Below are 14,981 nucleotides of genomic sequence, written 5' to 3'. Positions count from 1 at the left end.
GGCTAGACATTGAATTTTGGTCACCTGAGGTCATGATTTGAATCTAACCTAATGTTAACGTCTTACAATGTTGTGTTTTTGCTGCTGGGTATATACAAAAAATGTCTTTGTAAACCACCAAAACTAGTACACAAACCTGTGGCAAACATTGAAATGTCAAAAGACATTAGGTATGGTTTTTAAGGCATGTCTTCATAAACCCAATACAACTACTGTAGATCATACCCATGTCTGCCCTGCAGGTACAGGACGTCAACATGACATCATATTAACATTGTATCCCAGTGTCGGAAATGAAAATTGGGTTGACGTCAGAACCCAACGTCAGGGCGACGTCAATGTCCAACCTAAAATCAACCAAATATCAACATCTAATCATGTTACACCTTGACGTTGTGTGGACGTTACCACTATGACTTCTATCAGACGGTTTTGGTCACTTTCCAACACAACCAAAAATCAACCAAATATCAACGTAATTTGATGTCGTTATTGGACGTCAAAACAACCTTGTCATTAGACGCTGGCTAGACATTGAATTTTGGTCATCTGACGTGATGATCTTAATCTAACCTAATATTAACGTCTTACAATGTTGTGTGTTTGCTGGGTATATACAAAAAAATGTCTTCGTAAACCACCAAAACCAGTTCACAAACCCGTGGCAAACATTGAAATGTCAAAAGGCAACGTTAGGTGTTATTTTTAAGCATTTGTTTTACGAGGACATGGCATATCTTCATAAACCCAATACAACTACTGTAGATCATACCCTGCAAGCACAGGACGTCAACATGACATCATATTAACGTTGTACCCCAAGGTCGGAAATGAAAATCGGATTGACGTCAATGTCCAACCTAAAATCAACCAAATATCAACGTCTAATCATGTTACACCTTGACGTTGTGTGGACGTTACCACTATGACATCTATCAGACGTTGGATTTTGGTCACTTTCCAACACAACCTAAAATCAACCAAATATCAATGTAATTTCGTTATTAGACGTCAAAATAACGTTGTCCTTAAGATGCTGGCTAGACATTGAATTTTGATCACCTGACGTCATGATCTAAATCTAATCTAATATTAACGTCTAATGGTGGTGTGTGTTTGTTAAGTATATACCAAAAAAAATGTCTTCGTAAACCACCAAAACCAGTACACACACACACACACACTGTTTACAGTTCTACCCAGATGGATTTATGCTAGACTCTAGTGGGTTTGGGAACATGAAAGTGCAAGGGAAGTTTAAAAATGAATGGGCCTCATTAGCGCTAAGAGCTGATGCCATAAATTGTTTATTAGGCAACATGGGAGATTCGTTTAAAAAGCAAGCAGGGAGATCATGTTGCGGGCCGGACGCATGTGTTGGTGAATGCGGGACATAGTCCACAAAACACTTCAAAATCTGCAGACTACGCCAGAAATTATCTCACAAGACATACGATGCAATCTTACGGCCAAAGTGCAGGATACTAAAAACGTAGTACAAAGCTCACATGACCCGAAAAAAAAAAAGTACTAAAATGTAATGCACCATATTCCAAGTCTTCAGGAGGAATTTGACAGCGTAGTGTTCACTCATTGAAAACATGGTGTAACTGTGGTGCATTAATGAATCATCCGTTCAAACATTAGACTCAGATGTTCTCAGTGAATCAGTTCAACCAGTTCATCATTCATAATTTTATCTGGTTTTAAGTTCAGCTCACTGGCTCAATCCTTCCAAGGGTTAACAGCTCATGATTATCAGTGGATATCACTAGCTATGCTTCCAAAGATGTGACTTACGTGCAAAACTAATATCGCATAAAACTAGAGCTGCACGATTCTGGCTAAAAGAATTATGATTGTTTTTCCTCTTGAAATAAAGATCAGGATTTTCTCACGATTCTGTAGATGTAAAATAAAGGTTAATATGAGTCAGTAGTGAGCAAACTATTTAGACCCGAGGGCCACATCAAGTTTTGCAAAGCAAGTGAAGGGCCACATGTCGAATCCTTCAAAAAAGAACTTTTATTTATAGTGGCCGTATGTGTAGAACATGTAATATCGGACAGAAACATGTTACACTGACACAAAACTGATTTATTAAAATAGTTATTATTGAGTCAAATTTACAAAATGAATTTGCACTGCTATTTATATTATCAGTCATAAAACAATACAATAATCCCTTATAAAATATAATAATAATACTGTAATAAATTTTACAGTGGAGAACAGAAAAGATATTGTCTGATAGAACAAATTCCATATTAACACATTAAAAATAATTCTTAAAGTTTACTATTCAGTCAAATTTACAATAATCTAATGTGCACTGCTTTAAGAATATACAAATCAATCATCATACAACTTGATAAAAGCACAAATCTTTAATAAAATAACTGTTTAAAGTGGATGTGTGCATGGGAAATTAACATTTAACCAGCAGTTATTATATAATCTGAGTCAAATTCACAACAATCTCATTTGAGCTTGTATTAATATGCTCATATCAATCAATTTAAAACAGTGGGATAAAACAGAAGAAGAATCTTAGCCTTTGGTAATCCAAGTGATGTTATTATGAGTGAGTTAATAGCCCCTTTCACGCATTCAGAACTTACTGGAAAATTACCGGCAATTTTCCGGAAAGGTCTGTATGTGTGAACAGGTCCTGTTTGAAAACACCGGTAAATTCGTTCTGGCTATTTTCCGAAAAGAGAAGTTGTAACATTACCGGCAATTTGCCGGAATGCTGCGCTGTGTAAATGCAGAAGGAAGATTGCTAGAAAGAGCGCGTGCATGTCTAGAACATGCTGACGTGAGACGTCTACTTTAGCCAATCAGAACAGTCAGACTATTATTGTTATTTTTTAAACAGTGGACTTGAATAGACTTTAATTATGTAAAAAAAAAATTAATTTTATGGTTTATTTCCGGCAGCTGTGGTGCCGGAAAAAAAAGTTAAATAACAGCCGTAAAATTACAAAAATGTACCTTAAAATAATGGATATTAAATTACAGAAATTTTCTTACATTTCAATTTCTAGTAAAACAATTTCAGATGTCCTAAAAGTTTATTACACTTGCACGTTTTTTATTTACATTTTGAAAATATATGCGCATCTTGGCATTTCCATTAAGAATGTTTTTTTGCCAGGCCATCACAGTGTCGCAGTGGGTAGCGCGATCACTGATTTAAGTTCTTTGGTTTGAGCCCCGGCTGGCTCAATTGGCATTTCTGTGTGGAATTTGCTTGTTGTCACCGTGTGGGTTTCCTCTGGGTGCTCCGGTTTACCCCACAGTCCAAACACATGCGCTACAGGTGAATTGAATAAACCAAATTGTTTTTGTGTATGTGTGTGAATGAGTGTGTATGGGTGTTTCGCAGTACTGGGTTGCAGCTGGAAGGGCATCCACTATGTAAAAACGCATTCTGGATAATTTGGCAGTTCATTCCGCTGTGGGAACCCCTAATGACTAAGCCAAAGAGAAAATGAATGAATGAATTTTAATGTGATGTTACAAAATGTGCATAAAAATATGTGGATGGACACTTAACTACTGAAAGCTATTCTTTGATTTTACAATAAAACTCACAATAAAATTCCTTTAAAAAAAATAGTTCACCCAAAAATAAAAACTCTCTGATCATTTAGTCACCATTTACTTGTTTAAAACCTGTTTTCCTTCTGTTACACACGAGAACGTTAAGGAATGGTTGAAAATAGGCATGGGCCGGTATAAGATTCTGACGGTATGACAAACTTGGATAAAACATATCACGATACTGTGATTACTGCTCTAAAATATGTTCTTTTTTAATGTCTGGGTAAAAAACAAAAGACAAAATTCCCCTTCGAACCCAATATGTTTTATTTTAAGAAACATTTATAATATTTTGGAACAATAAACAAGTCAGGCTAAATAATTCAGATTAATTATTGACTTCTGCTGTTTTCATTTGTTCCAAAAACATCAATTTCTTTACAATTTAACACTGCATTTTTGTTTATATTTTCTGCTGGAGATACTGTTGTCCTAATAATCAAACAAATAAAACGTGAATAAAAAATCCTACACATACCTTAGGAACGGTATAGCTGAACATTTTGGTAGTTTTAAAAACTTGACTGTTCCAACCACGGTAAACCTTAAAAACGGTTATGCCATGCCTAGTTCAACTCAAAGGGTTAAAACATATGTGGGAGAGTAAATGCTGAGGTAATCTTCATTTTTGGGTGAGCTATCCCTTTAAGAAAAACCTGCACACCAGATTCCCATCTGGTTCCCATTGACTGATCTGATTTTTTGGCAAGCCATTAGGATGCAGTGGTTTAATCAAATGGCTTTATGCTGACTTACTTTAATCTTGCATATAAAATGAGAAGCCATCTTTCACTGAGAGAGTCAGTTTTATTAGCCAAGAAGCACACAGCACATCCCTCTATACATAAGGCCGCACAGTGGCTCAGTGGTTAGCACTGTCGCCTCACCGCAAGAAGGTCTCTGGTTCGAGTCCCAGCTGGGCCAGTTCTGTGTGGATGTTCTCCCCATGTTCGTGTGGGTTTCTCACAGTCTAAACACATGCGCTATAGGTGAATTGAACTACTTTGGCCGTAGTGTATGAGTGTGTGTGTGAATGTAAAGGTGTATGGGTGTCTCCCAGTACTGGGTTGCAGCTGGAAGGGCATCAACTGCGTAAAACATATGCTGGAGTAGTTGGTGGTTCGTTCCACTGTGGCAAACCCCGATAAATAAGAGACTAATCCGAAGGAAAATGAATATGTCACATATATTGTGCTACAAATTTAAAAAAATTACAAATAGCGGTGCGGTGGTGCAATGGGTATCACAGTTGCCTTCAACTCAGGCTCATTCTGAAAACGTAGTCCCATGGACGTTTCTGGAGACCGCGAAATACGGCATGGGAGGTATGTATTTTTGCAGTTTTTGTTTTCGTGAATTCACAAGAGGCTTTTTCGCATCTCAAATGCCTCTCGCACCCGCGCTGTTCTCGCGTGAACCCACCAGAGGCTGCTGTCAACTGACTGAATGATTGACTGGGCGACCAGCCAATCGACCAACTCACCCTCCACCTTCGCTAAACTCAATCAATTTTAACGATTGACCCGCCCGCCCGCATACTTCCCTAAACTCAGCCGACGATTTACAAAAGCCGTCGAGAAAAAGAAACGCTCTCGTCTGATTTTTACCACGTTTTTAGATTTTACCACATTCTCATCCTGTTGTTCACTCATTCATTTTATTTTTTGGATTCTGTTTTTGTCTTACCTGATTTCTGGAACCGCTTTTCCCGGTCTCGAACCCGGTCGTCATCGGTGTAAACTCCTCTCTGCGTATCAAGTACGCCGACGTACACAATGAGCTACCTAGACAATCTGGCTGCAGCAGGAAAGCCCTCCACACGGAGGTAAGCGGTCAGCCGGTAAGAGCGAAAAGGAACGACATCACACCGCCCCGTATCGTTCGCCTAAAAAAATGAAATGCAGCCATACATACCTCCGGCTACATAATTTGCGGTCTCCAGAAACGTCCGCGGGACTACGTTTTCAGAATGAGCCTGTGTTGGTTGCCTCACAGCAAGAAGCTCGCAGGTTCGAAAGTCCAAAGACAAGCGCTATAGGTGAATAGGGTAAGCTAAATTGTTCCACTGTGGCGACCCCTGATTAATAAAAGGACAAAGCCGAAGGAAAATGAATGAATGAATTACAAATATGTACATATATGTTTGAAAATATTATTTTATAAATGTGTTCATATACATATGGCAATATGTATACTTTTTACTTATATATAAACATATTCGTAATTACAATGGTTGAAACAAATATATAAGCAGCAATTTTTTGCAATATTTCGAAACTTATGCTGTCCCCAACTTTTCCCAATTTCTGTTTAACGATTACATTTTTTCAGCACATTTCTAAACATAATAGTTTTAATAACTCATCTCTAATAACTGATTTACTTTATCTTTGCCATGATGACAGTACAGAATATTTGACTAGATATTTTTGAAGACACTTCTATTCAGCTTCAAGTGACGTTTAAAGGCTTAACTAGGTTAATAAGGGTAATTAGGCAGGTTAGGGTAATTAGGCAAGTTATTGTATAACAATGGTTTGATTAAAAAAAATTGTTTAAAGGGGCTAATAATTTTGACCTTAAAATGGTGTTTAAAAATTTAAAAACTGCTTTTATTCAAGCTGAAATAAACCAAATAAGACTTTCTCCAGAAGAAAAAAATATTATCAGACATACTGTGAAACTTTCCTTGCTCTGTTAATCATAATTTGGGAAATATTTAAAAAAGAAAAAAATCAAAGGGAGGCTAATAATTATGACTTCAACTGTATATGATATCCAAATATGAGCTTGTATGTGATATATGTGGTCTGCATATATTTACATGTATCAGATTTCTATATGAGATGACTAACAGCCGCTTGTCACTTCGTTTTCAAATCCATATTTAAAAAACAAACTGCAGTGATGCGACTTCTTACTCAATTACTCAAGGGTTATAACCCAGACAATGTCCCGACACTTCACATATTTCTGTATTAACAACAGGGCAGCTGCCCCTCGCCATCCGTCTGAGTTTCTCAACGTGCTGAGAGACAAGAATTTACAGAAGGAAGAATAAACCGTAGCAAACACAAATGCAGAGAGCCGGTGAATCATAAGCTGAAGCAGCATGTTTCAGCCTCACACACTTCACACACAGGAAGCCGTTTACGTCAAAATGCGCAGCAAATGCAAAATGTGGGGATATCCCGACACGAGGCAGATCGGTGAAGCTCATGCCCGGGAAACCTGATAGTTAGTAACCTGTTTGCATAGCAATCTTTTGTATGTAAAAGTATGTAAAAGTTTAAATGCAAAATGAAACGTATGTAAAACAGCGCACATTGCAACTTCATTGGTGACATTCAATGGGCTGTAAACGGCAAACGAAACCTCTCAGAAGGTTTTATTTGGTTCGATCGAAGATAAACTAGACCACAAACACATTTTGGTAACAACTTTGTAAAAATATATCTTGTGAAGTGTCAAGACAGAATGAGAGCCAACCGCACTTTCTCACATGTACAGTAGATGCTCAAATTAAAGGGGGAAAGCGCTTTAATAAGGGTTGTGTGGCAACATTGTGCGATCATAACCAGCTTCTAACGGTGAAGATCAATTCATTTTGTTTTTTATAATCACACTTGATAAAAACAGCCTGCTGAAACACTTTCGATTGACATTCTCCCATTGTGCGTGTCGTCAGGGGGAAAAAGCCCCACCTATTAGTGACCATCTCTTCCTCATTAGCATAAACAGCCCTAAGTGAGAAGCACACCATAGGCTCATTTTGAAAACGTAGCCCTATATACTTTTCTGGAGCAGTGGCGTAGCGCAAAACGCGAAGGCCCCCCTGCAGGGATCACTGACAGGGCCCCCTGAGGTGTGTGGGGGGGGGATGGGGCAACACGGGGAAGCGATCACAAATTGCGGAACGGGGAAGGGGGGCGGGGTGGAGCGACAATGCGGGGAAGCCTTCACAAACTGAGGAGCGATCACAAACCGAAAGTGGCGAGAGCGTCAAAGTAGCCAGAAGTCACTCATTTTTAATGAGAGCCGGCGGCGAGAAACAGCGCGGCGCGTCTTCTCCGGTGTGAGCGTCGAGGATAGTTGAAATCAAGTAGAGCAATCAGAAAAGTAGTCCACCGCTTCAGAGGTGTTCAGTGAACACAGACCTCTGAACTTTGATTCCGACCACAGTTGTTCCCAAGAGTTTGATTATTGCGGTTGCCGGATTTAAAATTATTGAAAATCGTGACGACAATTGCGGCCCTATCCGCTACGCCACTGTTCTGGAGGCCGCAAATTATGTAGCCAGAGGTAGGTATGGCTGCATTTCATTTTTTAAACGGAACGCTACGGGGCGGTATGACGCCATTCCTTTTCACGCTTGACCAGCTGACCGTTTACCTTCAATTGGACAGCTTTACTGCTGTAACCAGGTTGTGCCGTTAGCTCGTCATGTACTGTACGTCCACCGACTTGAGACGCAGAAAGGAGTTGACCACGACAACGGGATTCGATTCAGGTGAAGAACGGTTTCAAAAAGTGGGTAAACCTAAACCAGAACCCAATAAATAAAATCAACAAGTAAATAACAGGGTGAGAATGTGGTAAAATCTGAAAACATGGTAAAAATCAGACGAGGGCTTTCCTTTTTTTGGATTGCTTTTGAAAAATTGGTGGTTGGGTTTAGGGAAGGAGGTGGCTGGGTCAGTCAGTCCTTCAGTCAGTCAACAGCGGCCTCTGGTGGGTTTACGTGAGAACAGCAGGTGCAGAGGGCACTCACGAGAGAAATTTGAGATCTCAAAAAGGGTATACAGCGGCCTCTCAACAGGCAACAGGAAATTACTTATAACTCAGCCAAACAATGTCCAATCTACCTGAAAATCCACAGGTTAGATGAAATGCCTCTCCTGAAGACATCTACATGCCAATCTTGAGTCACAGTTATAGCGCCACCTGCTGACAGGAGGAAGATTGGCATAAATCTGTGATTTTCTCAGGTTCTTTATATATATCGGCTTAAATTATTGTTGTCACTCTTGTCATCCTGAGGCCACCAGGCGGCGGTGAGCCCTGGTGCGAGGTCCCTGTCATCGCTGCTTGCAGCTTTAATCTTATTATATTATTCTACTTTGTCTGTATAGTCATGCAAACACTGGTTTGTTGAGTAAGTAGTTTGACCGTTTTCTGACGTTTATTATTCCGAGTAATTTCTCCTATAGGCGACTGAATCGGAAGTTCTAAAACAATCACAAAAACGAGCGCACTTCCGCATTGATGAATAAGGTCAATAAACACCAGAGCCTCCACAGACTTCCTTCTTCTGAGACACTTCTGTTGATATTTTCACAGCGATACCTTTAGTCTTGTTTTTGAATCTGCCACTATGCTGACACACAGGTGTCTGAAGCTCCGCCCTCTTTCAAAAAGAACACAAACTCATTTGCATTTAAAGGCGACAGTCAGCAAACTGGCCCAAAAGAGGCAGCTTCAAAGAGTTATGAAATATAATTTGCGGGATATTTTGAGCTGAAACTCCACATATACACATTAGCGACATCAACGATTTATTTTACAACTAAAACTGATATAATAGGTCTCCTTTAAAGGCATAGTTCACCCAGATATGTCTTCTGTTGAACACAACGGAAAATATACTGAAGACTGTTGGAAACAAATCAGCAATTGACTTTCTTAATGTCTGTTTTTCCCCAGCATACTTCTGAATATCTCGATTTGTGTCCAACAGAAGACAGAAATTGAAGTTCAGAACCACTCGAGAGTACATAAACAGTGAGAAAACGTTCATATTTGGGTGAACTATCCCTTTAACATACAAATTTAATAGTGATGCAACTTCCAGTGTTTCAAAATATTCACTGAAGGCGCCAGTGATGCTTTCGAAACCTGGCATCTAATATTCATGTATTTACAGCCTCCTCTATTGACTGAAAGTTTTAAAATGATCAATAGCGTCTAAATAAAACGGCACAGCAGCTATATTACCCAATATAAATAATGCAGCTGGCTTCTGCGGGATATTTACCTCAAAGAAGTACACGGTCAGTCCCTTGCGCACTTTCGTCCACATGACAGTGCAGATGAACAGCATGAAGATCTCCATCCAAGTTATGTATGCGTGGTCCAGCAATGTCCTTATGGACAACTCCAGCCCGCAGTCTTTACAGTCCATAAAGGCACTAAACATGACTGAATATGCTCTGGAGGTGAGCTCCATGTAGCCAGGCGTCATTTCCATCTCCATGCTATCGCTAGACGAAGCATCATCCATTTTACTGGTGTCCATTACCACCGAAATACTGTAGTAATTGCTATAATAAAAGCCACTTCGAGGCTAGAATGCACAATGCAAAGTGCCACCTGCTCTGTTAACCTTAAGCTGCTTATGCTCTCTCAAGCTTTTTTTTCGTCTTCTAAATTAAGGCTAATAAACTACTTATGCCAATTAACAAATTGTGCCAAACAAATATATTCCGACATTAGCCCTGGAGGAAGATTATTATGCTATAACGCACACATGCCAATGTCAGGCATTGGAGTGTTAATGGGTTTAATTTACCAGCATAAATAGCATGCTAAAATAATTTGTATTTGTATATAGGCTATATCAGTGTTCACTATAACACTTCACCTATGCTGCATGGTGGCAAAATCCATCACACAAGATATGAGCCAGCATGCCTGCATAACAGTGCATATATTAGAAATTCAAGTAAAATGGCTTACAGTTGAAGCATTCTGAGCAATAATCAGCTAAAGGTTAATAAAAATCGTAGATATTTGCCTCTGCTGTCTGTTCGGCGCATGTCATGTGTGTCCATATGCAAAAATTCTTCATGTGCCAAAATAGCGCGTCCTCTTCTTGGCGTTATTTGGTATATATAACATCTCCTCTGGGTTTCATCTCATGTCGAGAGGTCTAAAGCACAGATAATCCTTCGGTGTGTCCATTAGTGGCTTGAATATGGAAAACGGAGTGGAAATTAAAAAAAAGGTTCAAATGAACCTGCGCACGAAACCCATCAGCATGTGATACAAGTGATAAATTCACAGACGCGCCACGGTGGAAAGCGCACAGACTATAGGAAAGAGCCGGGGATATCAATGGAAATGTACCTAAAATCTAGCTAAAGCCTCGTGAGAGAAGAGACAGACGCGCCGCGCTGTGAAGAAGTTGAGGTTAGTGCGAAAAAAGAAGCAGATGATGTCCTTGTGTTCGCGTCAACCGATTCTTTTAAATGATTCACTCGAATCGACTCTTCGTGAATCATTCGCCATCCATTGCGAGACGTGCGTTTTGAATGTTGATAGCTATGTCATTTAGGATATGTTGGAAAACATAACAAATAAAATGGATAAAGATTCTATTCTAATGTATATATTTATTTGTATATGTTTTGTTTATAATATAATAGATTCGAATCTCGAATAGTCTGTAATTATATTAATAAGCTTGTACTGTATGATGACAGTATAGTTTTACACATTTATTTATTTATTTATTTAGATAGATAGATAGATAGATAGATAGATAGATAGATAGATAGATAGATAGATAGATAGATAGAACATCTAAAGCAAGTTGCAACGATGTGTTCGAACAAATGAATCACTAAAATGACTCGCACTTCCTAGTTCAGGCAATGGCCCGTTATCTTCAGACTGATTGCGCACACACATACAGAGAGAGAGAGAGAGAGAGAGAGAGAGACCATACATCTTAAAGTGACAGTAGCACAATTTTTATTCGTGTAGTCAGTGTTGGTTTTACACTTAGAATGATGTACATCTGGAAAAGGGAAGTAAATTCAGAGGATTCCTCTATTATTAACAGTCTATACTGCAGGTATTGATACAAAATTGCGTATTGGTCGCCCTCAACCGAACACTGCGCGGCTCTGGGTTGTAAATTTGTTTCAGTTTCATTATCAATAAGTTGAAATTATATTGCCATTATAGGGCCGGTTCGAAAGACACCCCCATTCCCGTACAAACACACGCTGATAAAAGGTCCAGTGTTGTCGCATACGTGAGCTTATTTGTCGTATAGTGATAATAGTGTAAAAATAAACCATCAATGAAGGCTTCCAATGAATTCAAACAATTATGAGTCTAACATTCATTCAACACATTTTTATGATTTCTTTTTGCAACATATATAATTAGAATGTATTTGGTTTTGTTTAAACGTATCATAATAGACGCCAAAAATACCAGTAGATGCCCACCATTCTATTAAATATATTATTTTCATAAAATCCTATTAAATGCATGACAGATTTTATTGTGTTTCTATTGTTGGTTTTCACAGCAGGGTTGTTGGAGGCTAATTGTTGCTATAATTTAATTTTATAAGTAATATTATTATGGGGTGACCCCATGGCTCAGTGGTTAGCACTGCCACCTCACAGCAAGAAGGTCATTGGTTCGAGTCCCAGCTGGGTCAGTTGGCGTTTCACAGTTGTTTTCCACAGCAGGGTTGTTTGAGGCTTATTGTTGTTATCATTTCATTCATTCATTCATTCATTCATTTTCCTTTGGCTTAGTCCCTTTATTCATTAGGGGTCGCCACAGCGGAATGAACCGACAACGTATCCAGCATATGTTTTACACAGCGGATGCCCTTCCAGCAGCAACCCAGTACTAGGAAACATCCATACACACTCATTTACACACATACAGTGTATCCGGAAAGTTTTCATAGCACTGCATTTTTTCCCCCACACTTATTTATGTTACAGCCTTATTACAAAATTGATTAAATTCATTTATTTCCTCAATTCAACACACACTCCCCCATAATGACAATGTGAAAAAAAAGTTTTTGAAATTGTTGCAAATTTATTAAAAATAAAAAAGCTGAAAAATCACATGTACATCAGTATTCACAGCCTTTGCTCAATACTTTATTGATGCACCTTTGGCAGCGGTTACAGCCCCAAGTCTTTTTGAATATGATGCCACAAGCTTGTCACACCTGCCTTTGGGAATTTTTGCCAATTCCTCTTTGCAGTTCCTCTCAAGCGCTATCAGGTTGGATGGGAAGCGACTGTATACAGCCATTTTCTGATTTCTCTAGAGATGTGCAATAGGATTTAGGTCTGGGCTCTGGCTGGGCCACTCAAGGACATTCACAGAGATGTTGTTAAGCCACGCCATTGATATTTTGGCGATGTGCTTTGGGTCATTGTCCTGCTGGAAGATGAACCATCGCCCCAGTCTGAGGTCAAGAGCACTCTGAAGCAGGTTTTCATTCAGGATGTCTCTGTACATTGCTGCATTCATCTTTCCCTCTATCCTCACTAGTCTTCCAGATCCTGCTGCTGAAAAACATCCCCACAGCATGCTGCCATCACCATGCTTCACTGTAGAGATGGTATTAGCCTGGTGATGAGCGGTGCCTGGTTTTCTCCAAACGTAAAGCCTGGCATTCACTCCAAAGAGTTCAATTTTAGTCTCATCAGACCAGAGAGTTTTGTTTCTTGTTGTCTGAGAGTCCTTCAGATGCCTTTTGGCAAATTCCAGGCGAGGAGTGGCTTCCATCTGCCCACTCTACCATACAGGCCTGATTGGTGAATTGCTGCACAGATGGTTGTTCTTCTGTAAGGTTCTCCTCTCTCTACAGAAGAATGCTGAAGCTCAGACAGAGTGACCATCGGGTTATTGATCACCTCCCTGACTAAGGCCCTTCTCCCCCGATCGCTCAGCTTAGATGGCCGGCCAGCTCTAGGAAGAGTCCTGGTGGTTCCAAACATCTTCCACTAATGGATGATGGAGGCCGCTGTGCTCAATGGAACTTTCAGAGCAGCACAAATTTGTCTGTAACCGTCCCAAGCCTTGTACCTCGAGACAATCCTGTCTCGGAGGTCTACAGACAATTCCTTTGTCTTCATGCTTGGTTTGTGCTTTGACATGCACTGTCAACCCTGGGAGCTTATATAGACAGGTGTATGCCTTTTCAAATCATGTCCAATCAACTGAATTGACCACAGGTGAACTCCAATTGAGCTGCAGAAACATCTCAAGAATGATCAGTGGGAAACAGAATGTACCTGAGCTCAATTTAGAGCTTTACAGCAAAGGCTGTGAATACTTCTGTATGTGATTTTTCAGGTGTTTTTTTTATATATTTGTAACAGTTTCAAAAACTCTTTTTCACGTTGTCAATATGGGGTTTTGTGTGTAGAATGTTGAGGAAATAAATTAATGTAATCCACTTTGGAATAAGGCTGTAACATAAAAAATGTGGAAAAAGTGAAGCACTATGAATACTTTCCAGATGCACTGTACACTACGGCCAATTTAGTTTATTCAATTTACCTATAGCGCATGTGTTTGAACTGTGGGGGAAACCGGAGCACCCGGAGGAAACCAGGATATTATTAGAAAATAATAATAATTATAATAATAATTATTAATATTTTTCAGTGATGGGTTGTGGCTGGAAGGGCATCCTATGCTGCATAAGTTGGCGGTTTATTCCTCTGTGGCGATGAATAATTATTATCATAACTTTTTTCCTGAAGTTTCTCTGTGATGATGATGCTGAAGCCTGTTACACTAGAAATTTAATTTGGATTAATGTTTATCTCTGAGTTTGTCACTGAGCTATATAATAAAAATGCAGAAAACTGCAGGCACTTGATCACTTTAGCCCAAAATTCTGCAATTCACAGTTGTTTCGCTGGGCGGCGCCATCGCACAGTGTAACATCCCACAATGATGCGCTACTTTCCCTGTGTATAAAACCATGTTGTGGAAGGTCTGAACTAAATAAATTAATTGCTTAAAACCACTAGTTTTTAGGAGTACATACATTATTAGGATAGATAATAACGTTTAAAATTGATATATACTTATGTAAATAATGCATGTTATTAAATTGACAAACTATTAATCCTGTTATCGTTCCAGATCATCTGCAGTCACAGGTGTTCAGTCTGTTTATGCCATCAGAAGAGGATGTTAAATGGTTTAAGGCTTTCTAGTGTTTATTTACAGCCACCGGATGTTTCTAAATGTGTCCTATTTATGAACGGAAAAAACAGGTCAAAGACATCCGGGGAGGAATATGGCTGTGGACATTCAGTTTGACTCGCACCTTTCTGTTTATTCTTACAAAGCTAACAACCACACACAAACAACAACAACATAAACCCTCAGGTGTCTTCAAATGTCAGGTATTTCTCAAGTAAACATCATCTATAAAGTTGACATGTTGTTTACAGGAGTAAAACAACCCGCTATGAATTCCCACTTCATTGTTCAGCAGAATTTCCTCTGGGAATTTTTCAGCCTTGGATTTGCGCAGCATAATGACGGGAAACCATATGGGAGGCTGGACTCGCAGGTCTCCCTGCGTTCTG

At 39.3% G+C, this 14,981-nt stretch overlaps 1 protein-coding gene across 10 annotated transcripts in view; it reads right to left on the bottom strand.

The window, feature by feature from the left end:
• The window catches only part of cers1 (ceramide synthase 1), a 47,184-nt gene extending 36,382 nt beyond the window's left edge, over positions 1-10,802 (bottom strand). For all 10 annotated transcript variants that reach the window (XR_015521539.1, XR_015521537.1, XR_015521538.1 and 7 more), the window contains exon 1: positions 9,641-10,802. Coding sequence is in view for 1 of the 10 variants with exons in the window: in XM_087303633.1 (XP_087159759.1) it covers positions 9,641-9,901 (261 nt within the window). In the remaining 9 variants the exon portion in view is untranslated. The remainder of the gene's footprint in view (positions 1-9,640) is intronic.
• Between the last annotated feature and the right edge of the window lie 4,179 nt (positions 10,803-14,981).

This window comes from Danio rerio, chromosome 22, assembly GCF_052040795.2.
Source record: "Danio rerio strain M-AB ecotype USA chromosome 22, GRCz13ab, whole genome shotgun sequence".
Lineage (NCBI taxonomy): Eukaryota > Metazoa > Chordata > Actinopteri > Cypriniformes > Danionidae > Danio > Danio rerio.
Note: the sequence above shows the minus strand (reverse complement) of the source record. Positions and strands in the feature narration are given on the sequence as shown.